This window comes from Perognathus longimembris, chromosome 7, assembly GCF_023159225.1.
Source record: "Perognathus longimembris pacificus isolate PPM17 chromosome 7, ASM2315922v1, whole genome shotgun sequence".
NCBI lineage: Eukaryota > Metazoa > Chordata > Mammalia > Rodentia > Heteromyidae > Perognathus > Perognathus longimembris.
The window spans coordinates 15309295-15337282 of record NC_063167.1 but is presented as its reverse complement, the minus strand read 5'-3'; the positions used below and the strand labels follow the sequence as shown (position 1 = coordinate 15337282).

Sequence of the window (27988 nt, the reverse complement as noted above, 5' to 3'; positions counted from 1 at the left end):
TCACTTCCTCGAGTATGTAAGTGGGTGTGGGGGACAGGGGTGAGGCCTGGCGCTGGCAGAACCCTGGCACAGACAGAACTGGAAATGGGCTCCAAGTACCCCCCATCTGTGCGCTGCTGGCTACCCCTGTGGGCCTTGACGCTGGAGGTGGCTCTCATTCTCATCTTTGCCTTTTTCACCACCTATGATGTGCCCTCAGGGAATCAGAAGCAGATCCTGGGGACCTATCAAGGTGAGGTTCACAGATGCATGTGCAGGGGGTGGGGGGTAGGGTCTGGAATTTCCCAGGGGTAAAGATCTCACTTTCCATAACATTCTTTAGGAAAAAGGAGCCATCCTTCCTCCTGACCATGTAAGTTCTTTGGGGAACAGTCAGGCCAACACTTCTTCCTATGGTCTTGTATTCCCCGCAGCAACATGGTCTTCCTAATTCTTTGCTTCCTTTCCCTCCCCCACTTCTCTCTCCTTTGTGGCAATGACTTCCTTTCTCCTTTCCAGTGGGGAAGTCTGATTCTCTGCAAAACCAGAGTCAGAAGAAATGAAGGGGAGTGTATGATGGTTATTTTATATACAGCTAAAAACATCTCCCGACTATGGTGGGAACAACTATAAACAAGACAGATGTCCATAGTGGTATGACTTTGCTTCTTAAAAATACACACACACACACACACACACACACACACACACACACACGTAGCTAAAAATATCTCCCGACTGTGATGGGAACAACTATAAGCAAGACAGATGTCCATAGTGGTATGACTTTGCTTCTTAAAAAAAATACACACACACACACACACACACACACACACACACATAGCTAAAAATATCTCCCAACTGTGATGGGAACAATTATAAACAAGACAGATGTCCATACTGGTATGACTTTGCTTCTTTAAAACATATATAATATAATATATTATATTATATTATATATGATATACATTATATAATACATTATATATATATATATATATATATATATATATATATAATGAGGCATCTCAGTGAGCTCTAGGTTGCTTAGGATAAAGAATGGGCCTGCTTGAGGAATGTCCATGAGACAGAGCCGAAGCAGGAGCCCGGGGAAGAGCTGCAGTATGTCCTAGGTACACAGGAAGGAGGCAGGGCATGGTGTACCCGATGGCCTGGGTAAGGAGTTTGGCATTTATTCTGCTAAGCAGAAGCAGGAATGTGAGGGGCTTGGATCTGGCTTATGAGAAGGCCATTGGGGCTGGGGGGAGGGGCACCTCTTGGGCATGACACCTCTCTGGACACTGGTAGAAAACAAATCAGAGGCCTGCTGGTTGCTGGCTGCATACATCATGTGTTCAGCACATGCCACGGTTGTGCATTATCTTCAAGTGTATCTACATTCGTATGTTGGGCCCAGTGTGTGTACCTATAGTCACAGCTACTTGAAAGGCTGAGGGAGGATTATTTGAGCCCAGGAGTTTGGGACCAGCCTAGACCTACATAGAGTGAGAACCTATAAAAAAATATAAAATAATGTATGTATCTGTAGCATTATATATGTAATGTTTTTATTTATTTTTGCCCATCCTGGGACTTGAACTCAGGGCCTGGGTGCTGTCCCTGAGTCTGTTTGTGCTCAAAACTAGAGCTCCAATACTTAAGCCACAGACGCTTCCAGGATTCCACCTCTCAAGGATTTTCCTGCCTGGGCTGGCTTCAAATCATGATCCTCAGATAGCATCCCGAATAGCGTGAGGATTTCAGGCGCGAGCCACTCACACCTGGTTCAAGTTCTTTAGATAAAATAGCATAGTTTACCTGGGGCCAGTGGCCCATGCCTGTAATCCTAGCTACTCAGGAGGCTGAGGTCTGAGGATCGCAGTTCAAGCCAGCCCAGGTAGGAAAGTCCCTATGACTCTGATCTCCCATTAACCAGCAAAAAGCCAGAAGTGGAGCTGTGGCTCAAGTGGAAGAGTGCTAGCCTTGAACAAAAAGCTAGGCACATGCTGGTCCTTGAACTCAAAGCCTGAGCACTGTCCTTGAGGTGTTTTTGCTCAAGGCTAATGCTCTTCCACTTGAATGTGGAGGTTTGACGGGGCTGGCATGGCCTCCCTCTGCCTCATTTCATGTCTGGCAGTTTGGTGCTAGCTGGCAAGAAGGCCAGTGAGTCTAGGAAGCCTGCCTAGACTTCCTCACATGGGAGCAGAGGCGTTCCCACAGTGAGAGAGCACAAGCGGCCCCAGTGAGGGGGCGCATGTCTAGCCTCCGCTTGTGATGTATGTACTGATGTCCCATTGATAAAAGCCAATTACAAGACCAACTTCAGCAGGAGGGGTCTATACTGGAAGTTATGTATGGTTCATTGAAGGCCATTGCTGGAGCACTCTACCACACAGAGCCTGCCCTGGCAGCACCAGCTGCCATGTGGGGGAACCACCCTGAAGCCAGAGCTGTGGATACCCCCTCGGGTCCCCCTGTGCTCCTCAGAGGCTGGAAAGAAGGACTTCATAGGGGGAGGGCTTCCCCAGCCACTCCTGTGTGGCTCTGATGATAACCTCCTCTCCCCCACTGAGCTCCCTACTCCCTGTTAGACCTAGGGCTTTCACAGGAAGGCTGGCCAATTCCTCCTTGGGCCTAGTCTGAGTAGCACGTATCTCCCCTCCCTCTTCCTTATCACCCCTAAACACCTTGCAGTCCATTAGCTTATCACATCTGTGGCTAGTGGACAATGTGGGCCAGAGGCAGGGCTGCCATCAATCGAGATGCCCTGGGGAGGGGCCTGGGGAGTACGAGGAATGGGTTCTTGGCCCAAAGCCCATGGGGGCTTGAGAGAGGAAGGGAAGGAAGTGGAGGCAGGAGACTGGGGACCTGAGGCTAGAGGGTATTTACTGACTCCTGGGGGAGAAGGTGCATGGACTCTGTCAACTGCTCCTTGAAATTGTGGCTCTAATTTTATCTTGGCTGGGACACAGTTTCTCCCTAGGGGCAGTGTGGGGCCTTGGCAAAGAAGGCTCTGAACCCCAATACCTGGAGTTGGGGTTGGCTGATAAAGATGTTCCCAGCCACACCCTGCCTCCCTTTCTCTGACCTAATTTTTTCTTCTTCAAAGAATATTTGCTGCTGGGATCCTACAGCAATCTGAAGGAAATCCCCCCTCCCCCACAAAGAACCTCCCTATGCCGAGTGTGCCCTGCCCACCTGGCCCTACCACTAAGACCAGGAAGATGCCAGCAGGAGACAAGGGTCCCCTGTACCACCCTCCCCCCATGTCAGGGAAGAAGGCGCAGAGCCTAATCTCCCCTTGTATGCCGTTCGTACCCACCCCCAAATCCCCATGGCAGTCCTCAGGGGCCTCCAACACCCTGGGACTGTCAGAGTGATCTGGGACATCAGCACCCACCCAAGTGTGGGTGCCAGGCCCTGGGTGTGTTCTTCAATGACAAGGAATTGGAAGGGGCCCTAGCCACCAAAGGGACTTTTTGAGACTCTGGAGAGAGTCCAGTAATGTGAGCGTCCTGCCTGTTGGCAGAGCCAGGGCCGAGGCCAGAGGCAGGGAGCTCTTCATGCGGCCGTCATTGCAATAATGCAAATAGCTAGTGATGATGGAGTGTTTGCTAGACCCCAGACCCAATAACTTGACCTCAATATCCTTCCTTCAGCTTCCTCAGCATTACTGCCCCTGTGAGCTGATGAGGAGAACAAGCAACATACAATGTTATGAGGCAGAAAATTATAAACGCATTTCGGGAAGTCAGAAATGGCCAATGGTTGGCATTTAATCAAGTTTATCCTGATAGCAAACAATAGAGCTGGGGATCAAACAGAACTGTCAGAACTCAAAAGTCCACACTTTTAACATTGTTTTTTTATTTTTCTGATCTGTAATTAAAAAAAAGTATTTGTAGTTTGTGTGCTGCTTGCAGACAATTTAAACACTGAGAATAGAAATTGCCCAAACCCAGAGATGATAATTGTTGAGAGGACAGAAATCCGTCAGGATCTCTGTACTAGCATCCATCCACATGTGAAAATAATTGGTGATTTTGTTCTTCCTGAGCCCGTGTGTGTGTGTGTGTGTGTGTGTGTGCGTGTGCGCGCCTGCCCATCAAGTTCTGGCAAACTGACCAAGAAGTGTGTTCAGGGCTGGGAATGTGGCTTAATGACAAAATGCTTGCCTAGCTTGCATGAGGCCCTGGGTTCAATTCCCCAGTACCATGTAAACAAAATAAAGAAGTGTGTTCACTGTTCCAGTGGACAAGTGGGGACAAGAAGGAGTATGGTGTGTGCAGGCTGCTAGGGTAAAACCTGGCTGCAGGGGTGGGGAGTAGCAGTTACCTAACTCTTCTGTGCCTTGTCTTTCACATCTGTAACCTGGTGGTGCAGCTTCCTCCCTACTCAATGGCTGCTTGGGAGGGGGGGTCTATAGAAAGTGATGGAAACACTGTGAATTAGACTTTAATTTCTGAAATAAATAGCTGAGAGAGATGATTTGACAGAAGAAGGATTTTTTTGGCCCCTGGTTTCAGAGGTTTTAGTTCATGGCTGGCTAGCTCCATCAGTGCTGAGCCATGGTGCAGCAGAGCATCGTGGCAGGGAGGGTGTGGAGGAACAGAGTTGGTCATCTCATGGTGGACAGGAAGAAGAGTGGAATAACAGGAAGGGCCTTGATATGCTGTTCCAAAGCACCCCCAAGGAGCCATTTCCTCCAACTAGGCCCCACCTTCCGTAGTTCCACCACTCCCCAATAATCTACTCAGATTTCACAGCCTTCAGTGAATTCACTATTGACTAGGTGAGAGCCCTCCTAAATGAATAAAAACTCCCTCATCCCCTCCCAGAGGTGTGTTTTACTAATCTCATAGGTATTCCAGTCAATTTGACAACCAGAATTAACCATCATATACTATTAACAACCCACGGTAAACACTTAATACATGTAGGCTGTTATGAAAACTCAGAGAGGTTGTAGATCAAGACCACACAGCAAGAAAGTTCCAGCTGTCCTCATTTGAACTCAAGTGTGTCTAGTTCTAGAGCACAGACTACCTGCATCACAGATTGTTCTAGATCACAGACTGTTTTAGATCACAGCAGAGCATCCCTTCCCCTCTGTCATTAGGTATGACTTTCCCACTCCTCTCCTTCTCCAACCCTCCTCCCTGCAGTCCTCCAGGATTTTACTGTCATGGCGGCCCTTGGCTTTGGCTTCCTCACCACCTCTTTGCGGAGACACGGCTGGAGCAGCGTGGGCTTCAACCTCTTTATGCTGGCTCTCAGTGTGCAGTGGGCTACCTTGCTGGATGCGGTCCTGGAGCAGCCCTTCCAGAAGAAAGTGATCATCAGTCTGTCTAGGTAACTGATGGCAGCTGGGGCCCTTTGGGTCCTTGAGAGTATGGGGCCTGAGAGGCAAAGTTCTAGAAGAGTTGGGTGACTTCCCTCTTCTAGCTCTGATGCCATGCAGTCTCCAAGACATTCTTCCTCCAAAAGAATATTCATTGTTTGTCTAAATTCAAACTTAGCCAGACGCTGATGGCTCACACCTGTAACCCTAGCTACTCAGGAGGCTGAAGTCTGACGGTGGCAGTTCAAAGCCAGCCCTGGCAGGAAAGTCTGTGAGACTCTTATCTCCAATTAACCAGCAAAAACCCAAAGTGAATCTGCAGTGCAGATGGTAGAGCTCTAGCCTTGAGCAAAAAAGTTAAGGACAGTGCCCTGTATCTGAATTCAAGCCCCCAGTATGGACACATAAAAAAAGAAGAAAAAAGTTGTGTGTGTGTGTGTGTGTATGTGTGTGTATATGGTGATACATATGTCTGTATATCCCATATATTTTAAAACTATTATTTTTTAAATTGCAGATTAAGAGTATCTCAGACTTGTCTGTCCAGGCTGGCTCTTAACCTTGAACCTCACATCTCAGCCAGGATCATAGACGTGAGCCACTAGTACCTTGCTATGTGTGTTTTTTGATTTTTGTTTTTAGGCCAGTCCTGGGGCTTGAACTCAGGGCCTGGGCACTGTTCCTGAGCTTCTTTTGCTCAAGGCTAGCACTCTACCACTTGAACCACAGTGCCACTTCCAGCTTTTTCTGTATATGTGGTGCTGAGGAATGGAATCCAGTTCATGCATGCTAGGCGAGCACTCTACCACTGAGCCACGTTCCCAGCCCAACGCGTGGTATTTTTACGGCTGTATTTGGAAAGGTTCCAAAGGATTCTGGAAGGTTATTGCTAGAGGTTAACAATAGCACTTGATATGTGTATTAGCTGGCTTTGGCCTTACAAAAGCTCCAGAGGTATTGCCTCCACCTTAAAGACAGAGGCACTGAGCCACAGAGTGGTTGAGTAATTTGCCTGCGATCACACAGTCAGGAAGTGGCTGAGTCATGCCCCAGCCCAGATAGCCTAGATTTGCTATTATGCTCTTGAGCTGTATACTTTAGGGTCTTGCACCCCCTCACCCCCAGCACCCTGAGACCTGATAGACCAGCTCTGGCCAGTACAGTGTCCTCCTGAATTAAGCCTGTCCCAGCAGTGAGCATTCCTTCAAAAGGCTCAGCCTGTATAGGCCGGGTGAACACAGTACCCTTTCATTCTGGATAATGTTTGCTCCCTGTAGACCCCTTCCCCTGTGCCCTTTGCCCTCTCTGACCTTGCTCTGGATCCATCAGCCTCACACAGGACATACCAGCCTCGGACACGAGCAGACTTCAGAGCGCAGGCTTCGAGTCCCAGCCAGCTGGGCTTGAACTTCATATTCCTCATCAATTAGTAATGTGGCATTTTCAGCCAGATGCTGGTGGCTCACAGTTGTAATCCTAGCTACTCGGGAGGCTGGGATCATTGTTCAAAGCCAGCCCAGGGACGGAAAGTCTGAGAGACTCCATCTTCTATTAGCCAGCAAAATTCTGGGCTGAAGTTGTGTCTCAAGTGGTAAGGTGCTAGACATGAGCAAGAAAGCAGAGTGCGAGGACAAGGCCCTGAGTTCAAGTCTTAGTACCAGCACACATAGAAAAAAGTGAACTCTATTCGTTTCAGTGTCCTTTTCTGAACAATAGTCATGTCTGACCACTTGCCTCCCTATGCCCAATAAAGAGATGAGATTTTTCACAGAGCACACACAGCCAGCAGAAGAGGCAGCATGAAGCTTGGCTTTAGTGTTTCCATAGGGGAAGACCTGAGAGCAAGCATAATTATTCATCAGTCCTGATCATGGGTGTGGGCCAGTGGTCAGAGGTAGCCTGCTTGTTCTTCATCTCAAGATTGTCTGGCCGGGAGTAGATTCCACACCTGTCCCGGTATGTTTATCCATCAATCCTGTCCTTCCTGGGTTTCATGGATGGCTGCATAGTGACCGGGTACTAACCAGGGATACCAAGCTTTTCTCCTATTTCTGGTGTCCATTTGAACATTTGCAGGCCCAAATAAGGGTCCCTGTTTTTCAGCCAAAGCACACCTAACACAGGGTTAGCATTTAAATGAGATGATGTCATTATTGCACTAACTGTAGCTGGCACAGCACCACCACCAACTCTCAGGGGGAGAACAGGGCTCAGGGGAAAATGGACTATCCGGCTCAGTGCCACTTCCTCCAGGAAGCCCTCTGAATTGATGGACTCTTGGTCTAAGCCCTGTTTGGCTCCCCAGCTAGGTCATAAGGAAAAAGCAATGTTAGCTAGTAGTCTAGGAGGCACTTTCTGCTCATGGGTGAGAGTGCTTTTTACCAGGCTCTTATTTTGGGCAATATTGGGACTTGAACTCAAGACCTTATACTTGGTAGGCTGGCATGCTATCACTTGAGCCATATCTCTAGGCCTGCTTTTTGCAGGTTACTTTGCAGATGGAGTCTAATAAACTTTTCTTTTTTCTTTAACTAGCATGTATTAGTTATACATGGGTGGGGACTCACTGTGACATTTCCACCTGTGTTACAATCAATTTAAATCAATTAATGACAATCAATTACAATCAATCTAATTCACCCCCCTTTATCAGTCTCCCTCCCCTCCCTGACGAAAACAATTCCAACAGGTTCCATTGTTCTGTTTGCACACATGTGAACAATTCTACAGCCCATTACATCCATTCTTGTGCATCCTCCTTAATTCAGCCTGCTGTCACAAACCTTTCTTCCTGGGCTGGCTTCAAACTTTGATCCTTCAGGTCTTAGCCTCCCGAATAGCTAGGATTACAGGCATGAGCCACTGGCACCAGCTTCTGTGCCAGTCTTGTTTTTTGTTTTTTGTTGCCAGTCGTGGGGCGTGGATTCAGGGCCTGAGCACTGTCCCTGGCTTCTTTTTGCTCAAGACTAGCACTCTACCACTTGAACCACAGCTTCACTTCTGGCTTTTATCTCTATATGTGGTGCTGAGGAATCGAACTCAGGACTTCATGTATACTAGGCACACTCTACCACTAGGTCATAGTTCCAGCCCCTCTGTGCCATTCTTTTTTTTTTTTTTTGGCCAGTCCTGGGCCTTGGACTCAGGGCCTGAGCACTGTCCCTGGCTTCCTTTTGCTCAAGGCTAACACTCTGCCACTTGAGCCACAGCGCCACTTCTGGCCATTTTATGTATATGTGGTGCTGGGGAATCGAACCCAGGGCCTCATGTATACGAAGCAAGTTCTCTTGCCACTAGGCCATATCCCCAGCCCTCTGTGCCATTCTTGATACTAGACATACAACTATGAAAACTATCCTTCTAATCCCTCTAAACCACCAGAAGATACTTACTTACTTACTTACAGGTGGAGAAAGAGGCTGAGTTGAGATTAAAGAATTGCACAGGTGGCTAAGCTGGAATGGGAAGCCAGACTTGTCCTGCTTCCAAATCCAGTTAGGCTTTCTCAGTCTGCCAGGGGAGATGGGAATGGCAGCAACCCAGTGGCGGGTGGGCTGGCAGGTGCGCAGCGCCCTCTATGGAGCATCTGTAAGTAGTGAGGGCAGAAAATAAATTCCTGGGCACAATCCCAGCTGTCAGGTCCTGGCAGGGGCCGTGGAGAACAAGCACCTCCTTAACTCATGGTGGCATTAGTAGGGGAGCCTATGAACCTCTGAGTACCCTCAGTACCATGTATGTATAGAGGAGACTGTGAGAACAGATGCCACCTGGGAGGGGACCAGGCAGGAGCTCCCAGGCTGTGGCAGCAGCCCTCCTGTGGGTGGCTTCATCTTCTTGTCCCCCCTGCATTGTAGCCTCAGTGCCTTGGGTGGAGCCAGCAGAGAAGGTAGATGGAGGGACAGAGGAGCAAATAAGAGGCCTCCTTCCCCTTGGTCATCCTGGCTCTCCCTCTCTCTGCCAGGATCCGGCTGGCCACCATGAGCTCCATGTCTGTGTTGATCTCGGCAGATGCCGTCCTGGGAAAGGCCAACTTGGTGCAGCTGATGGTGATGGCTCTGGTGGAGATGACAGCATTTGGTGGCACGAGGTGGATCAGCAGGCAGATCATCAGGGTGCGTCACAGAGCTCTGAGGGGACCGTAGAGAGGGGTGAGAAGGCAGGGAGGAAGGGCATTGCTCACCTCAGGGAAGCTTTGAGATTTTAAAAATAAAAGCAAGGGCTGGGGATATGGCCTAGTGGCAAGAGTGCTTGCTCGTAGACATGAGGCCCTGGGTTCGATTCCCCAGCACCACATATACAGAAAATGGCCAGAAGTGGCGCTGTGGCTCAAGTGGCAGAGTGCTAGCCTTGAGCAAGAAGAAGCCAGGGACAGTGCTCAGGCCCTGAGTCCAAGCCCCAGGACTGGCAAAAATAAATAAATAAATAAAATAAAAGCAAGTCCAAGTAGGGTTACAAAAGGGTGGCTACAGAGCATGCACTTATGTTGAATATTTAAACATAGAAAACTTTCAATCCTATAATACCTGTGGGATTGTGTTAGTCAGAAGGTAAGTAGGGGATGTATAAAAAGAGAATGAAACTGGGTGCCTGTGGCTCACACTTGTAATCCTAGCTACTCAGGAGGCTGAGATCTGAGGGTTGTGGTTCAAAGCCAGCATGGGAAGGAAAGTCTGCGAGACTCTTACCTCCAGTTAACCACCAGAAAACCTGAAGTGGCACTGTGGCTCAAGTGGTAGAGTGCTAGTGTTGAGCTGAAGAACTCAGGGACAGTGTCTAGGCCCAGAGTTAAAGCCCCACGACTGACAGAAAGGAAGGAAGTGAGGGAAGGAGGGAAGAAGGAAGGAAGGAAGGCAGCCAGGCAGGTCAGGTGTTGGTGGCTATTGACCATATTCCTAGCTATTTAAGAAGCCAAGGTATGGGGATCGAGGTTTAAAGCCAGCCCATTAAAAGAAAGAAGTGACCAACCGTTTGGGGGTTGGAGGCATGGGTCAGTTGGTAAAGCACTAGCCAATACGCCAAAGTGTCAAGTACTGAGTCTCAGTCTGGTGCCAAAGAAAGAAAAGAGAGAAAGAGAACAAAGGAAGGAAGGAAGGAAGGAAGGAAGGAAGGAAGGAAGGAAGGAAGGAAGGAAGGAAGGAAGGAAGGAAGGAAGGAGGAAGGAAGGAAGGAAGGAAGGAAGGAAGAAGGAAGGAAGGAAGGAAGGAAGGAAGGAAGGAAGGAAGGAAGGAAGGAAGTCAGTTGATGTGGATGACTGGAGTTTGTGTCCCAGCTCTGTCCTCGGTATTCCCCATGGGATGCTGGGAAATTCAACTCCGTGTTTTGTCTCTTCACCTCACCGTGAGGATAAATAACAATAATGCCTTATAGAGTTTTGGGGAGCAAGTGAATTAATCCAATGAGAAGAGTGCATGTACTCAAAAATTATAAAGCAAGTCAGGTGCCCATGACTCAATTTTATAGTCCTAGTTACTCAAGAGGCTGAGATCAGATGATTGTGGTTCAAAACCAGCCTGGGCAGAAAAGTCTATGAGACTCTTTAACCAGCCAAAAGCCAGGTGTGGAGCTGTGGCTCAAGTGGCAGAGCACCAGCCTTGAGCAAAAAAGCTAAGGGATAGTGCCCACACCCTGAGTTCAATCCCCAGTACTAGCACACATGATTTTTATTCTGGGGGAGTTCTGAGCAGAGGAAAGATGATGTTTTAAGAGAATCGTGCTGGAAAGACTGGAGGGAGGGCGGAGAGGACGCCCCAGCAATCACCACATCCGCACTGACCATGGCACCGCAGGTGGGGGAAGTGGCTGGGATCTGGCTGTACTCGGAAGCCAGAAGTGATCAGATTTGCTGGTAGACTTACCACACATTGGGTGTGACAGAGATCGGTCATCAAAGTTGCCAGGGTTTTAATCTAGAGCCACTGGATGGATGATGGGGCCGTTTACTGAGATAGGGAGCTCTGGGTAGAAAAAATATGGGAGGGAAATCCAACGTTCAGGGTTTTTTGTTGTTGTTGTTGTGTTTTGTTTTTCAGAGCTGAAGACTGAAGTCAGGGCCTTGCCCTTGCTAGGCAAATATTCTTCCACTGAGCTAAATCCCTCACCCCAGGGGTCAGTTTTGAATGTGGCAAGTCTAGGGTTAGGGTAGAGTTGGAGACATGTATTAACCAGCCCAGCAGAGACACAAGTCTCCACTGTACAAATCTGAAGCATAGCAGAAAGGCCAGACTGGGGTAAGAAGGCGAGAGGTGACAGGGTAAAGATGGTGGTGTTTACCGCTATGGAGCCCAAGGGGATCACTCTTGCTTGTGTACACAGAGAGATGTGAGAAGTCTGACCACCAAGGCCCAGAGCACCACAAGTTTTAGATGGGGACTCAAGGAAGAACCAGCCAAGGTGCTGGAGGAGTGGGGCCAGGAGGAGGCAGGACACTCAGGAGGAGGCAGGGAGGGCGTCGGTTGGGTGGGGCCAGTCATGCGGATGGATCTGGTGGGATGTGAGCCAGCCATGGGCCCTTCCAGGCTTGGGAAGAGGTTGGGGACAAGGCCTGACTGGATTGGCTCAGGAGCAGGGCTGAGAATGAGTGACAGCTGAAGATGCAAGCCACCTTCCAAAGAGTCTGCTTTAGGAGGGGCACCGAAAGAATGGGGTCCACAAAGATTGTGTTGATTTGTTTAACCTCAGTGATACTTGCCTGTTAGAATTACCTAGCACAGAGCAGGAAAACAGGCGGCCCAAAAACATTAATTGCAAGAAACAATTTGAGAGAGGAGGTTTCTCCTTGATGCCTTTATGGAGAAGCAGAGGCTGGGGTACATAGGCTGACAGCTTGCTGGTGGGTACCCCAGAGGCTGTCCCCTCCCGAAGAAAGCGCTCAGCATCTTGCTTGTATTTCCTCTTCTCTTCCTTTTCCTTCCTTTCTTCTTTCCTTCCTTCCTTCCTTCTTTCCTTCCTTCCTTCCTTCCTTCCTTCCTTCCTTCCTCCCTTCCTCCCTTCCTCCCTCCCTCCCTCCCTCCCTCCCACCTCTCTTCCCTCCCTCCCTCCCTTCCTTCTTTCTTTCCTTCCTTCTTTCTCCTTCCCTCCCTCCTTCCCATCCTCCCTCCCTCCTTCCATCCTTCCTTCCTTTCTTTCCCTCTTTTTGATGCCAGTACTGGGGCTTGAACTCAGGGCCTTGTGCTTTCGTTTGTCTTTTTCAGTCAAGGCTGGTGCCCTACTACTTGAACCATACATCTATACTTCCAGCTTTTTGCTGGTTAATAGGAGACAATTTAGTCTTTTCTGCTGGAGCTGGCTTTGAACCTTGATCCTCAGGTCTCAGCTTCCTGAGAAGCTAAGATTATAAGGGTGAGACACCAGCACCCAGTGCTTCAAGTGCTCTTGCTTAGCTTTTTTTACTCAGTGCTGGTTCTCTACTATTTGAGCCATACCTCTAGTCAGCATTTTTTACTGGCTAATTGGAGATACAGTCTTAAGGATTTTTATCATGCTGGCTTTAAACCTCAAACCTCAGTTAGCTGAGCTTGATAAGCTCTGAACACCAGGGTCATGAGTTCCAATGATGAGTCCTACAGGAGTGCAGAACTTTCTGGAAGGAGTATGTGGGCAGAGCATGATAACGCTCACTCTCCCTCTGGCTTTTGTTGCAGGTGAACAGCCATGAGGTCACAATGAACATTTTTGTGTTTGCGGCCTACTTTGGGCTGACTGTGTCCTGGTGCCTCTCAAGGGCTCTGCCTTCAGGACTGGATAAGAAAGTGCAGACAGAGAAAGTTCAGATGGCCAGGAGCTCCTGCCTGTTTGCCATGCTGGGTGAGAACAATGGGTGGGTGGTTGTCTCCTGCCTGGATTGGGCTGAGCTGCGAGGCACTCTGTCCTTTAGCCCTCTCCCTGAACATCTGAGGCCTTTCCATAAACACCTACGGCTTCCAGCAATTTGTGGAGATCATAGCTTTGATTTAACCACATGCTTCTGGCATCTCCCTTCACTGACATCCAGTGGAGAAGAGAGGCTCAATATCTATGAGTTTAAATAAGTTTATCCAATCCTTTGGTCTTCAACTGAAAGGAGGGAATTTATCAAGAAAGTAGGAGCCAGGTGTCAGTAGTTTATACCTGTAATATGAGGTACTCAGGGAGCAGGGATCTGAGGATCATAGTTTGAGGCCAGCCCATCTTCAATTAGCTAGAAAATAGCTAGAAGAAGGGAGAGTGGAGAGAAAGAGAAGAGACAGAGAAGGAAGGAAGTTAGGAAGGAAAGAAGGAGGGAGGGAGGGGGTGGAAGGGAGGGAAAGAAGGAAGGAAAGAAAGAAAGAAGGAAGGAAGGAAAGAAGGAAGAAAGGAAGGAAGGAAGGAAGGAAGGAAGGAAGGAAGGAAGGAAGGAAGGAAGGAAGGAGCTGAGGATCTACTTGGTGGCAAGGCACTTACTTGGCGTAAAGGAAGTGCACTGCTTACCTTCCTAGCCTAAGGACTATGTTAGCTGTCCCCTACCAACTTGAGACCACAGCAGGAAGACAGAGCATGTCCAAAGTCTGCAGCTGCCCAGTGACCCGCTGACACCTGCTAACTGCAGCCTTCTCTTCTTTTGAAGCTTCTGGGGCTGGGGACTGAGGGGAGCAGGGGTGTGGTTTTCGCCTGTGACCCTGCCTGGTTCCCAGGTACTCTCTTCTTGTGGATATTCTGGCCAAGTTTCAACTCGGCTCTGCTGGTGAAAGGAAGTGAAAGGAAGAATGCTGTGTTCAACACCTACTACGCCCTTGCAGTCAGTGCCGTGACAGCCACCTCAGTGTCAGCCTTGGCTCACCCCCAAGGGAAGATCAACTTGGTGAGGAGGGGGCAGTGCTTGGGTGCTCCAGGCATGTGCATACTCATCCCCTACCGGTCAGCCCCCCTGGGGGGCGGAGATCAGATGGGGTTGGCCTTCCTTGTCTGCCATGTTGTTGGGGAGCATGGAAAAGAGGGTGCTCAAATGGCCACTGGTAATTTCCAAATGGTCACAGGCTCTCTGGAGGAGAGACAAAAATTGATCCAGAGGCAGATCAAAAGTCAGCAAAATCAAGTAGAACTTGTCACAAGCTTTCCTCTCTCCCCAAGAATTTTTTTTTTTTTTTTTGGCCAGTCCTGGGCCTTGGACTCAGGGCCTGAGCACTGTCCCTGGCTTCTTCCCGCTCAAGGCTAGCACTCTACCACTTGAGCCACAGCACCGCTTCTGGCGGTTTTCTGTATATGTGGTGCTGGGGAATCGAACCTAGGGCCTCGTGTATCCGAGGCAGGCACTCTTGCCACTAGGCTATATCCCCAGCCCTCTCCCCAAGAAATTTTAAGAAGGCTCTTCATGCCAGGCACTGGTGGCTCATGCTGTAATCCCAGCTACTCAGATGTTGTAGTTCTGAAGGTTACAATTCAAAGCCAGCTCAGGAAGGAAGGTTTGTGAGATTCTTACCTCTTATTTGGTGGTTACATTAAAAAAAAAAAAAAAAAAAAAAACAGAAGTGGAGCTGTGGTTCAAATGGTAGGGTGCCAGGTGTGAGCAAAAAAAAGAAAGCTAAGTAAGGTACAGTGCCTAGGCCCTGAGTTCAAGCCCCAGGACAGGGTGGGGTCCTCCAGGGAGGCAGGAGTAAATAGTAGGTCAGAAAAGCCCAGAAGCTGGGCCCAGGGCTCAGGTTTCCAAGACTTAAGAGTTGAGGATGGAAATTAGCAAGGACACTTCTAGGTCTAGAAGAATAAAGGACCACGTGGTCCAGTAGCAAGGCCTGCTTACTAATCTGTGGGTCCAGTCACACAGGTAGGCTAGGCAAGAGTAGCTGGTAAGAATAAAATGGTTGCTAGGCAACAGTGGTTCACACCTGTAATCCTAGCTACTTGGGAGGCTGAGCTCTGAGAATTGGGGTTCAAAGCTATCCCAGGCAGGAAAAGCTGTGAGATTCTTATCTCCAACAAACTACTCAGAAAAAGCCAGAAGTGGAGCCATGGATCAAGTGGTAGAGCATTAGCCTTGAGCAAAAGAAGCTCAGGGACATTGTCCAGGCCCTGAGTTCAAGCCCCAGAACCAGGAAGAAAGAAAGAAAGAAAATAATGGCTATGTGTCTTGAGCATCTTTCATGATTTACACCAGATGCTGGGCTAAGAGCCATGATACATGGTAACGCCATCCTTACAAGAACTCTATGAAGTAGAGGTAATCTTGATGTCCCTCCCTGAGTGCCCAGGGTCATACACCAACACACGTGTGGTGGCCAGCATGCCGAGCAACTGCCTTCCCATCGGGGTGACGGCTCCCCGAGCCTGTGAGGTGGGAGAGAGCCGTGGATAGAAATCACTTAGTCCAGCTGATGGGAGAGCACGGCTTGAGGACCTGCACAGCAGGAAGGACATTCCAGAATTGCGTTGCTGCCAACTTCGGGAGGCACTGTGGGGCAAGCTAGTGCCCTCTCTGCGCCTCCCGTTCTTCACCAACAAGCTGTTTCTTTGCAGATTCATGTCCACAGTGCGATGCTGGCAGGAGGCGTGGCTGTGGGCCCCTCGTGCCACCTGATTTCTTCTCCTTGGCTCTCCATGGTGCTGGGCCTTATGGCGGGATTGATTGCCATTGGGGCAGCTAAGTGCCAGCTGGTAAGGAATTGGACAACTAACACCCTCTGCTTTGGCTTAGACCAGTAAGACCCTGTGGATTTGGTGGGCCATTGTGCTGTGCCAGAGGCTGCATTTGGCAGGTGCTGGCCCTTTCTTAAGTTGGCTTCAAAGCCTGGGTGAATTGGGTGCTGGTGGCTCACTAGTATAATTCTAGCTACTTAGGAGGCTGATAGCTGAGGATTGTAGTTTGAAGCCAGCCCAGGCTCACAGACCCAAAAGACTCTTATCACCAGTTAACCAGCCAAAAAGAACAGTTTGATTTGACCAAAGACAGAGCAGAAAGCTTTCCTGGCAGGCTGTGCGAACCTGAGATGGATGAGAATATACACAGGAATGAATGGAAATGAGTTCTAGTCTCTCAAGTCCTACCTCTTATTGTATTTCCATATGACCATGTTTTCTTGGTATCTCAGTTCCCTTGATTCAGTCACTCGTGGGGCACTACCCCCAAAATCATTCATTCATTTATTCCGATTTATGTTTTTTTGTGCCAGTGCTGGGGCTTGAATTTAGGGCCGGGGTGCTGTCCTTGATCTTTTGTGCTCAAGGCTAGAAGTCTACCATTTGATCCACAGCTCCACTTCCAGCCTTTTTGGTGCTTAATTGGAGACATCTTTCATGGACTTTCCTGCTTGGCCCGGCTTTGAACTGTGATCCTTAGATCTCAGCCTCCTGAGTAGCTAAGATTACAAGTGTGAGCCACCAGCACCTACTCCCGTTTGTGTTTTAACCCTCATTCTGCTTCTCAAGCTACAGTTTGGTAGAGGAAAACTGACAAACAGCACCATGTAAGAACTGCTATAGGAACACCACTAAGCTAGACAGAGACAGGACTGGGAACAGGGAATGTCTTAGCTGGACAGCTAAGTGGGAAATGTGTTTCAGGCTCAGTAATGGAAGAGCATCTAGGCCATGAGTTCAAATTCTAGAACTAGTTTAAAAGAAAGAAAAGAATGCAGAGTCCCAAGCCACACTCACAAATACACAATCCTTCTCTGCTTTGTTGGTTCTTTTTAGCAGTATTGAGGATAGAATTTAGCATGCACTAACTCGTGAGCTCCACCCTTCCTTCTCCCCTCCCTTCCTTCTCCCCCCGCCCCCACTCTTTAGTTTTATTTTGTTCTCGAGATAAGAACTTGTTAATTTTGCTCTGGCTGCCCTCTACCTCTTGATCTTCCTGCCTCTGCCTCCTGAGTAGTTGGGATTTACAAGCATGTCCCACCAAAGTCGCCTCTTTCCTCTGTGTTTTTAACAAGTCTCTTGGGGTTTGTGAATGTACCTTCAAGATGGAGATGGCTTTTTTACTCAAGCCTTTGTGTTCATCCCTCTCAGTTGGCCCTGGATGCCAAGGGTTTGTGCAAAGGGTGGAGCGAGAATATGGGTCCCCTATGCAGATCTGCATATAATGTCGTCTGTCCCCAGGTGTGTCTCAACCGGGTGCTGGAGATTCAGGACTACAGTGGCGTGCATGCCACCTTCGGCTTGCCGGGTCTGCTCGGAGGCTTTGCCTACATCGTGATGATGGCGCATCAAGTTTACTGGAATCCCTTGTAGGTGGCTTGCCCTCTGCCTTAACACCCGGTCCAACTCAGTGAGAAAGGTACCCGAGCCCTTCAAGGTAGACAGAGACAGTAAAGCTAGGGCCTGGGGGGCTGGGGTGCGCCATCCAGAAGAGAGACGTGGCTTCCAGAACAGCTGGGTTGATGATCCCTAATGCCTGTTTTGTGTGAGCGACAGCGTGACCCACCTCCCCATTTCCTCAATCCCAGGGGGTAGGGATGGCACCATTTCCACATGGTACAGCAAGGAATCAGTAGAGATGTGAAATGACTGGCTAAGATCACACAGGAATGGAGGGAGGGGTCCTGCAGGCTCCCAGCTGTGCTTTCTGTTTGCTTTTCTCTTTTTCCCCTTCCCTCCCTCCCTCCCTCCTTTCCTTCCTTCCTTCCTTCTTTTCTTCCTCCCTTCCTTCCTTCCTTTCTTTCTTTCTCTTTCTTTCTTCCTCCCTCCCTCCCTCCCTCCCTTCCACCTTCCCTCCCTTCCTCCTTCCCTCCCTTCCTTCCTTCCCTTCCCTTCTTTCCTTCCTTCCTTCCTTCCTTCCTTCCTTCCTTCCTTCCTTCCTTCCTTCCTCCCTTCCTTCCTTCCTCTCTTTCTTTCTTTCTTTCTTTCCTTCTATCTTTCTTTCTTTCTCTCTCTCTCTCTTTCTTTCTCTTTCTTTCTTCCTCCCTTTCTCTCCTCCCTCCCTCCCTCCCTCCCTCCCTTCCTCCTTCCTTCCCTCTCTTCCTTCCTTCCTTCCTTCCTTTCTGATAGGGACTCACTATATAGCCCAAGTTGGTCTCACACTTTGTCATCCTCCTGCCTCAGCCTCCCAGGTGCTGGGATTCCAAGCATGCACTACTCTACTTGACTTCCCGACCCCTCCCCTCCCCCCCCCAAAGGGGCACACCAGCTGTCCACTCGCCTGTGGAACTGCTCAGAAGGGGCTGTGGTGCTCAGGCACAGCCCGAAGCCTGGGGGACTCACACTCAGCTGCCCAGGCCTCGAACATAGATTGACCTTGCCCTGGGGTGGCCTTGAAAGAGAGAGAAGACTGGGAAATCCATCCTAGGGGTCAGGGTGTGTAGGGAAGATGGGTCGAAAAGCCAAGCCGTATCCCACCCGCCCTGAGAGAAATGAAGCTTTTATCTTGGTCGAGTGAGGTTAACTAGGGGTCCTGAGAGGTTCAGTGATTTGCCTAAGATCACACAGCTAGTAAGCAACAGCTCTGAGACTCTGATCTCGCTTATTAGCCATGGAGTCCAAGGATTCAAATAGAGTATGACAGAATATTAGCGTGGTAGCACGCATGCATAATTCCAGTTCCTTGAGAGGCAGAAGTAGGAGGTTCATGGTCCTCGGCTGGCCCCAGCAAAAGTGAGGGACTGAATCTGAAAAACAGAATTAAAATGGAACGCACTAGAGGCGTGACAAGAACAAGGCTGTGAGTTCAATCCCCAGTACCACTTAGAATTACATATTTATACATACATATTAATATGTGCCAGAGAAGGTCCTGGGATTCCCCCTCCCCCAGCCTCCCCCTTCTTCAGGAACATGGCCAGGAGTGTCGCCCCTGGGGAAAGGATACTTGGTCTCCCCGTGGTCCTTCTTGGCCTAGCACCACTGAGCCACGAGCCCTCCATGTCCCTGGTGACCCTCTGCTTCTTTGTTTCTAGGATTGGCTACCAGGTGCTTACGGACGTGGGGGATCTCTGCCTGGCTGTGGCAATGGGCATGGCGTCTGGCCTCCTCACAGGTCTGTGTGATGACACCTTCTTCCAGCAGTGCCCCCCAGACACGGGGCCAGGGCCTGCGTGCCTCCTGCCGAGGGGCTGCCTGTATAGGTGACCAGCTTTGTCCCCCCCCAGCTGTAGCTCAGTGAAGCAGAGGGCTCAAACCTGGATTGCTTTAAGAAAAGGAAAGCAGGGGCTGGGAATATGGCCTAGTGGCAAGGGTGCTTGCCTCGTATACATGAGGCCCTGGGTTCGATTCCTCAGCACCACATACAGAGAAAAGGCTAGAAGTGGTGCTGTGGCTCAAGTGGTAGAGTGCTAGCCTTGAGCAAAAAGAAGCCGGGGACAGTGCTCAGGCCCTGAGTTGAAGGCCCAGGACTGGCAACAAAACAAACAAAAACAAAACAACAACAACAACAAAATAAACCAGCCGGGGCTGGGAATATGGCCTAGTGGTAAAGTGCTCGCCTTGCAAACCTGAAGCCCTGGGTTTGATTCCTCAGCACCACATATATAGAAAAAGCCGGAAGTGGCGCTGTGGCTCAAGTGGTAGAGTGCTAGCCTTGAGCAAAAAGAAGCCAGGGACAGTGCTCAGGCTCTGAGTTCAAGCCCCAGGACTGGCAAAAAAAAAAAAAAAGAAAAGCAGAGAATGGCATCATTTCACTACTGGCAATGCTCTCAGACAGGGACAGGGAAGGGAGGGGCATCTCTGCAGGGGGGAGTGGAGCTAGGTGACATTGTTGTCATTCTTGAGTCAAGGGAGAGTGATTGGACCCATTTTTATATGGAAGGTTGAGAACCCCTCTACCTAGATTACCGCCCCCCGCCTTGTTTTGCAATAGTTCTAGGATTTGAACTCAGGGCCTAGATGCTGTTTCTTAGCTTTTTCGCTCAAGGTCGGTACTCAACCACAGCTCCACTTGTAGCTTTTTGCTGGTTAATTGAAAATAAGATCTTGCCTGGGTTGGTTTTGAATGGAGATTCTCAGATCTCAACCTCTGATAGCTACATGACAGGCCTGGGACGTCAGCGCCCTTCTGATTATCCCTTGATGAACATTTTCCTTCCTGAGGATTCTCTGTTTTATCCATCCAGTGCTTATCCACTACCTACTGAAAGCAGAAGACTGAGGATGCAGCAGGAAACAAAACAACCTTCCTGACCTTACAGGGCTGCCATTCTAGTCAGGGAGCATACTGACCTCAAACAGACAGAGGGTACAAGTGCTAGGGAGGCAAAGCAGGGTCCAGACCTATGAATAAAGCTATAGTGAGGTGAGGTGGGTGTTCTTTTAGAGGGTCAGTCAGGGAAGGCTTACCAGAAAAATCAGCCTTTAAGTAGAGATCCAAATCCAGAGGTGTAAGCCATGCTTTTATTTACAGCAAGAGTGAAAAGGGGACTGTAAATGCAAAGGCCCCGAGGCAAGAATATGCTGTGTGTGTGTGTGTGTGTGTGTGTGTGTGTGTGTGTGTGTGTGTTTGAGAAACAGCAAGGAGGCCCAAGGGGCTGATGTGGATAGAATGAGGGGGGAGCTCAGGGGCTGAGGGCAAGAACTCAGGCATTCTGAAAGAAAAGTCACTGGAGATCATCAGACAGAGGGATGAACATATTTCGTGCTCTGGCAATATGACATGAAGCAGGGTTGTTCATTAGCCTCTCCTATTGACTTATATGTCTGGTGAAGATATGCATCTGTCCAGAACTATTCCTATTTATTCTACAAGCAAATGTCTCTTACTGGTTATAGATCCTTACATCGCATCCCTAGACAGGAGGTCCAGGCCAAATAATGACAAAGTGGTTGACTGGAGAGGTAGCTCTTGTTATAGTGCCGGCCAGCAAGCCCAAGGCCCTGAGTTCAAATCCCAGTACCACCCAAAAGAAAATGTGTGATGTTAGGCATATTACTTCTCTTGGCCTGTTGGCTCCTCTGCAAAATGAAAGTATTCTAGAAACTAACCATTTGGCTTCTTTTTCACTTAAAAAAAAAAAAAAAGGTATGGGGCTGTGGATATGGCCTAGTGGCAAGAGTGCTTGCCTCGTATACATGAAGCCCTGGGTTTGATTCTCCAGCAACACATATATAAAACATCGCCAGAAGTGGAACAGGGACAGTGCTCAGGCCCTGAGTCCAAGCCCCAGGGCTGGCCAAAAAAAAAAAAAAAGGTATGAAGAGCTGGTTGCTAGTGTCTCACATTTGTTATTTTTAGCTATACAGGACACTAAGATCTGAGGATGGTGATTTGAAGCCAGCCCAGGCAGGAAAGTCAGTGAGATTCTTATCGCCAATTAACCAGCAAAAAGCTGGAAATGGAGCTGTAGCTCAAGTGGTAGAGTACCAGCTAAGGGACAGTTCCCAGGCCTTGAGTTCAAGCTCCAGGACCAGAGTGCGCACGCGCACACACACACATACACACACACACACACACACACACACACACACACACACACGAAACTAGTCCAGAAATCTTAACACTTTCATTTGACTGTTTCCTGAATATGGAAGAAGAGGATTTCTGTTAAGCTACTGTAGTCTACCTACAGTATTTTCATTCAACTTGAGATAATAAAGTGTGCTCCAAGTGTTTTAACATTTAATTATCATTTGTTTCAGGCGTGATCCTAAATCTCAAAATATGGAGAGCACCTCATGAAGCTAAATATTTTGATGACCAAACTTTCTGGGAGGTAAGATTTTTTTTTTTTTTTTTTGGCCAGTCCTGGGGCTTGGACTCAGGGCCTGAGCACTGTGCCTGGCTTCCTTTTGCTCAAGGCTAGCACTCTACCACTTGAGCCACAGCGCCACTTCTGGCCGTTTTCTATATATGTGGTGCTGGGGAATCAAACCCAGGGCTTCATGTATATGAGGCGAGCACTCTTGCCCACCAGGCCATATTCCCAGCCGGAGGTGAGATTTTTAACATATCAATATGATAGACTTTGCATAAACTTAAGCCCATCTGGGTATAAGCCAAGTGCCAGTGGCTCAAAGGCTGAGATCTGAGAATGAAAGCTTGAAGCCAGCCCAGGAAGAATTGTCTGTGACACTCATCTCCAATTAACCAGCATTAAGCCAGAAGTGGAGTGTGGCAGAAAGAGAGGCGGGGGGGTGGGGGAGGGATTAAAAAACTTGCAAAGCCAATCAATCCAAGGGTAATTGTGTGTGTGTGTGTGTGTGTGTGTGTGTGTGTGTGTGTGTTGAACACTGTCTCTTAGCTTTTTAAATCAAGGGTGGTATTCTACCACTTAAGCCACATCCTCAGAGCTCAGCTTCCCGAGTAGCAAGGATTATAGCAGTGAGCCACCAGCTTGTTTTTGTTTTTGTAAACCATATAAGAAGCCCTCTGAAACATTGTAACAGTCTTTTTTATTGGAGGGGGCAGTCCTGGGGCTTGAGCTGGGAGGCTGAGGCACTGTTCCTGGGCCTCTGTGCTCAAGGCAAGTGCTGTATCACTTGAGCCACAGCACCACTCCCTGCTTTTTCTGAATAGTTTATTGGAGATAAGAGTCTCACAGACTTTTCTGCCCAAACTGGCTTTGAACTGCAAGCCTCAGATCTCAGCCTCTTTTTATTTTGTTTTTGGCCAGTCCTGGGGCTTGGACTCAGGGCCTGAGTACTGTCCCTGGCTTCTTTTTTTGTTCAAGGCTAGCACTCTGACACTTGAGCCACAGCGCCACTTCTGGCCATTTTCTGTATATGTGGTGCTGGGGAATTGAACCCAGGGCCTCATGTCTATGAGGCAAGCACTCTTGCCACTAGGCCACATCCCCAGCCCAGATCTCAGCCTCTTAAGTAGCAAGGATTACAGGTGTGAGCCACTGGTGCCCAAATACATTGCAACATTCTTGAATACCCTTATTACACTTCAAGGAATCAGACAGCTGGGGCTGGAAGGTCATGGATGATAGCTCAGTTCTACAACACATGCTTCATTTGCATAAAGTAAAAAATGAAGCCTGCTCAGCCAGTTCCTCCTCTGTGGCTGGCACTGCCTGGGGTGGGGCACTGATCTCAGAGTCCTGAGCAGCCAGGATTACAGGACTGAGCCACTGGTGCCTAGCCCACTGGCATCTTTTTACAATGGATTCCACAACTAGCTTTTGGGAAGTCAAGCCAGGGACTCTTTCTGCAAGTCTGTTGTGTGTAAGCCTCTGTTCTGAAGATCGTGTGGAAAACTGGGAAAGCAGGGTTTGAGGGCCGGCCTGCGAGGACCGGGTCTTCTGTGTGCTCAGGTCTCCCTATGAAGGGTCAGGGGAACCTGGCAGTTGTGGGAAAGGAGGGTGAGATCTTGGGTTGATTGATCACTGGGAATGAACTGGGGGTTGTGTTGGCTCGGGTGAAGCAGCATGCAGTGAAAGTCACTCCAAACAAGGGGAAGTCCGTGGGAAAGTCCTGAGGAGACACAAAGCAACCTGGCTCTGTCGTTTGTGGATAGGCTGACAAATGACTAAAACTGCTTGAATGTGTGTGGGCATGTGCACATACCTGTACAGGGGCTTAAACTCATGGCCTAGGCACTGTCCCTTCGCTTTTTCACTCAAGTCTTGTTCTCTACCACTTGAGCCACACCTCCGTTGCAGCTTTTTGATGGCTAATTGAAGATTATAGAGTCTCACAAACTTCCTTGCTTGGGCTGGTTTCAAACTGCAATCCTCAGATCTCAGGCTACTGAGTTAGTGAGGATTGTTAAGTGTGAGCCACTACCTCCTGGCTTGAGTTTTCATCCTATAAGCAACTGAAAGCTACCAAGGTTGAAGCGGGGAAATGATGTAACCAACTGAAATCTTTGCCCTTCAGCAGAACCACAGGTGTAAGCAGAAGGATGCATTCTGAAAGGGCTGTGACACGTTGAAGATCAGCCATTGGATTCTGAATAAGAATTGGCGGGGGCTAGGAATGTGGCTCAGTGGTAGAGTGCTTGCCTAGCATGCATGAAGCCATGGGTTCGATTCCTTAGTACCACAAAAATAGAAAAAGCTGGAAGTGGTTCTGTGGATCAGGTGGTAGGGCACTAGCCTTGAACACAAGAAGCTCAGGGACAGTGCCCAGGCCCTAAGTTCAAGCTCCAGGACTGGCAAAAAGAATTGGCAGATTTTCCCTCAATGGTGCTGGGCATGGACCCTAGGCTTTGTGCATGCTAGATATATGCACTCTTAACTATACCCTCAGCCCCTGCAGGGTTTTTTCCTTGATGATTTCCTTGCCAGGAAATATAAAAATCATTACTATTTTGGCACAAAAATCATATCAAAATGTGTTGAGTTCCTCTTGCTATTTTATGCAGTTAAAAAAAAAAAAAAACACCCAAACCTAGCCTGGTTACATGGATACTTTGTTTCTGGAGTTGCATAAATGTTCTAGACACAGGGAAGGGCCCCCACAAATGCCTCTACCACCAAAATAAGAACAGATTGCCTTTTTTTTCAAATTGCCTTTTTTTTCTTATTGATCATGGGATTTAACTCAGGGCTTAGGTGCTGTCCTTTAGCTTTCTGCTCAAGGCTAGCACTCTATCACTTTCAGCCACAGCTCCACTTTCTGGTGGTTAACTGGAGTCTCATGAACTTTCCTGCCTGGGCTGGCTTCCAACTTCGATTCTCAGATCTCAGCCTCCTGAGTGGCTAGGATGATAGATGTAAGCCACCAGTGTCCAGCTTTTAAATGTAGAAAACAGCCAGGCCCTATAGCTCAGTGGTAGAGAGCTTACTGGGTTCCATTACCAGCATTGCAAGAAGGAGTCAACCAGTGCTTCCTGGTGGATCTGAGTTCCAATCCTAGCTCATCTACCATCAGGCTGGAGCTCTTGGGGAGGTCACTAGCGTCTCCAAAGCTCAGTTACCTCTATAACATAAGATTGAGTCCCAAGTTCTATGTTGCTCTGGAGCCAGCCAGCCTGATCTAGGTCCTACCATTTTCATCCTTGAATTCCCAAAGCCCCAGCCACCCCATTTCTGAAATGCAGACAATGTAACTGTCTCCCAGGGCATTTGCAGGGCTTTAAAAGCATTAGTGTATATGAAACACTAGTACATGGATGGATCCATAGAAAACACCCTACGTGTGAGCTATCATGACTTCCAGCACTAAGACTCTGTGATCTGAGATTATTCTACCCGCAATGGCGGCACACAGCAGGCTGTTACATGGCACTAAAAAACGAGGTGTGGATCAAGTGGTAGAGCGCCTCATTGAGCAAAAAAGTTATGAGTACAATGCACCAAGTTCAAGTACAGCAATAGGCGCATGTGCACACGCACACACACACAAGAACCCAGGACACAACCAATCCACAGAAGAGAAGACTCAAAGGAGACCTGAGAATACTCTTTTCATACCTTTTGTATGTGTATTTTCCATTCTTGGAGCTTGAACTCAGGGCCTGGGTGCTGTCCCTCAGCTTTTTTTGCTTAAGGCTAGTGCTCTACTGCCGGGCTAGATTTACCTCCCCTGGTGCTTACTCCCTTATCAGTGCTCCCCTTTTCACCCTCTCCCCTGGGCGCCCAACCCGCGGGCGGCCAAGGTGGAGCGAAGGGACACGTGCAAGCCTAAAGTGCACGTGGCCGAATGAGATCCCCTTTTCCTCCCTCCTTACCCACCAAGGAAGCCAGGCGCAGACGGATCTCGGAGATGCTTCAGAGAGCAATCTGATTTAATCAGGAGGGGCTTACAGTAATATAGTGATGATGACGAGGATTGAGCAGGAGCTGGCGAGTTTGTCCATCCAAGAGCAACTCCCAAGGACCTCCCTCATGGGTTAACATCACTTCCCATAGTACCGCCCTCTGGGCAAAGCCCGAGCGAAAAGGGAGCACACATGCTCACTGGCGCAAGGTGGGGGATGGTATCAAAGCTACCCCTTCTGGTTCTGGACCCAGAAGGAGATAGGTGTGGCTCACTTCCATACTGCCCCAGGGCTGGGGGAAGGGTGGCTCTCTCATTGCCCTTCCCCCCTTAAGGCCAAGATGAATCCCCAACTACTACTTGAGCTACAGCTGCACTTCTGTCTTCTTTGGGGATAAGAATCTCATGGAATTCTCTGCTTGGACTGGCTTCAAACTACAATTTTCAGATCTCAATCTCCTGAGTAGTTAGGATTACCAGTATGAGCCATGGGCACCCAGCAAGAGTTTTTTTAAGGGCAACATTCTATCTATCTATCTATCTCTCTATCTTCTATCATGTCCGTAATGGGGCTTGAACTCAGGGCTTCACAGTGTCACTTGGCTTTTTCACTCAAGGCTGGTGTTGTACCACTTGAGCCACGGCTCTACTTCCACTTTCGAATGCATTAAACCCTGGCACATAGTAGAGGAGAAATATTCCTCCTCATGCTCCTTGACAGAATTTTACTAGGCCTGATGAAGATGCAATATCCATCTCTAACAAAATTAAATTGTTGCAAAAGGGATCAAGCTACTTCATGTGGCAGTAGGGAGCCTCCTGTTAGAGGGAGTATTAAAACAAAAGCCAGTTGACTATCAAAGATTCATATAAAGGCCTAAAGTAAGATCTAAGATATCTTCTAATTTAGACTTTATAAAGGAACTTCAGGTTTTTCTGATGAGACATTTAGGTTAGAGTAAGGTTTGTAAATTTTTAAGTTTTTTAAATTTATGCCAGGTGCTGGTGGTTCACGCCTGTGATCCTAGCTATTCAGAAGGCTTAGATCTGAGGATCATGGTTTGAAGCCAGCTTGAGCAGGAAACTCCATAAGACTTTTTATCAACAATAAACTACCAAAAAGCCAGAAGTGGAACTGTGGCTCAAGTAGGACAGTACCAGTCTTGGGCAAAAACAGCGCAGGGTCAGTATCTAGGCCCTGAGTTCAAACCCTAAGACAGACACAATTTTTTAAAAAATTATTACCTTTCTAAGTTTTTTAAATGCATTTTTTCTTTTATTAATAGTATTTATTGTTTATATGGTAGCAAGGAGTTGAATCCAGGGCCTCATGTAAGCTAGGCAAGTACTCTACCACTAAGCCATATTCCCTGTCCCCCAAATCTATGATCTTTAAGTAGTTATACACTGGAGTTTCAACCCAACAAGCCAGTTTATAAGCACAATACATCTTTTTCAGTAAGTAGTTGCACAAAGGGGTTTTAATTCAGCAAGTCAGATTATGAGTATAATACATCTTGATCAAGCCCTTCTATCCTTCTTCCCCAACTTTCCCACCCCTACTCAACCCCTCAAGCCATGTGGTTCCACTTTCATATATGGACATTGAATAAAATGACTATACTAGTCTATCCTACCTCTCCATTTGTCTTCCTCCTCCCAGGTTAGGGTAAGTTTTAAGAGATCAAGCCAGAATCAGTATGAACATAACATGTCAACAGTTAAAGAGTTCATCTGTAATGAATGAGCACGCTTGCTTTGCTTTTACAGTTCCCTCACTTGGCTGTTGGACTTTAAACAAAAGCATCCAAGAATAACAAGCCTGGCTGACCTCGCGAACAAGACCCTACCCTTCCCGTTGCTTCCCTTGTATGTGACAAATATTCATTATAAAGAAGTCTTCTACCTACAATGAGGCAAGGTCGGAGATAAATTTGCTCGTAATGAATAGACTGGAAATTTGCTTGTCTAAATAGTCATTTATTAGTAGTTTAAAATAATACCTTTGGTTTCATTAAGCATAATGCTATCTGTATTTTTGTTGCAAACACATAATTAAAGTTGTGGTTGAATTCTATTGGCCATTGTTAGATTCTTTCTCGTCCTTAATGAAGTGTGCTACCCAGTTAACTCCCACCTACAGCCTGGGAA

At 48.3% G+C, this 27988-nt stretch overlaps 1 protein-coding gene across 1 annotated transcript; it reads left to right on the top strand.

The window, feature by feature from the left end:
* Positions 1 to 39: 39 nt before the first annotated feature.
* Positions 40 to 27914, top strand: Rhce (Rh blood group CcEe antigens). The gene is made up of 10 exons (XM_048350539.1): positions 40 to 232; positions 5145 to 5331; positions 9282 to 9432; positions 12961 to 13123; positions 13969 to 14135; positions 15785 to 15922; positions 17366 to 17493; positions 19159 to 19238; positions 21830 to 21903; positions 27608 to 27914. The coding sequence occupies exons 1-10, from the start codon at positions 85 to 87 to the stop codon at positions 27632 to 27634; spliced, it is 1263 nt and encodes a 420-aa protein (XP_048206496.1). The 5' UTR covers positions 40 to 84; the 3' UTR covers positions 27635 to 27914.
* Positions 27915 to 27988: the final 74 nt, after the last annotated feature.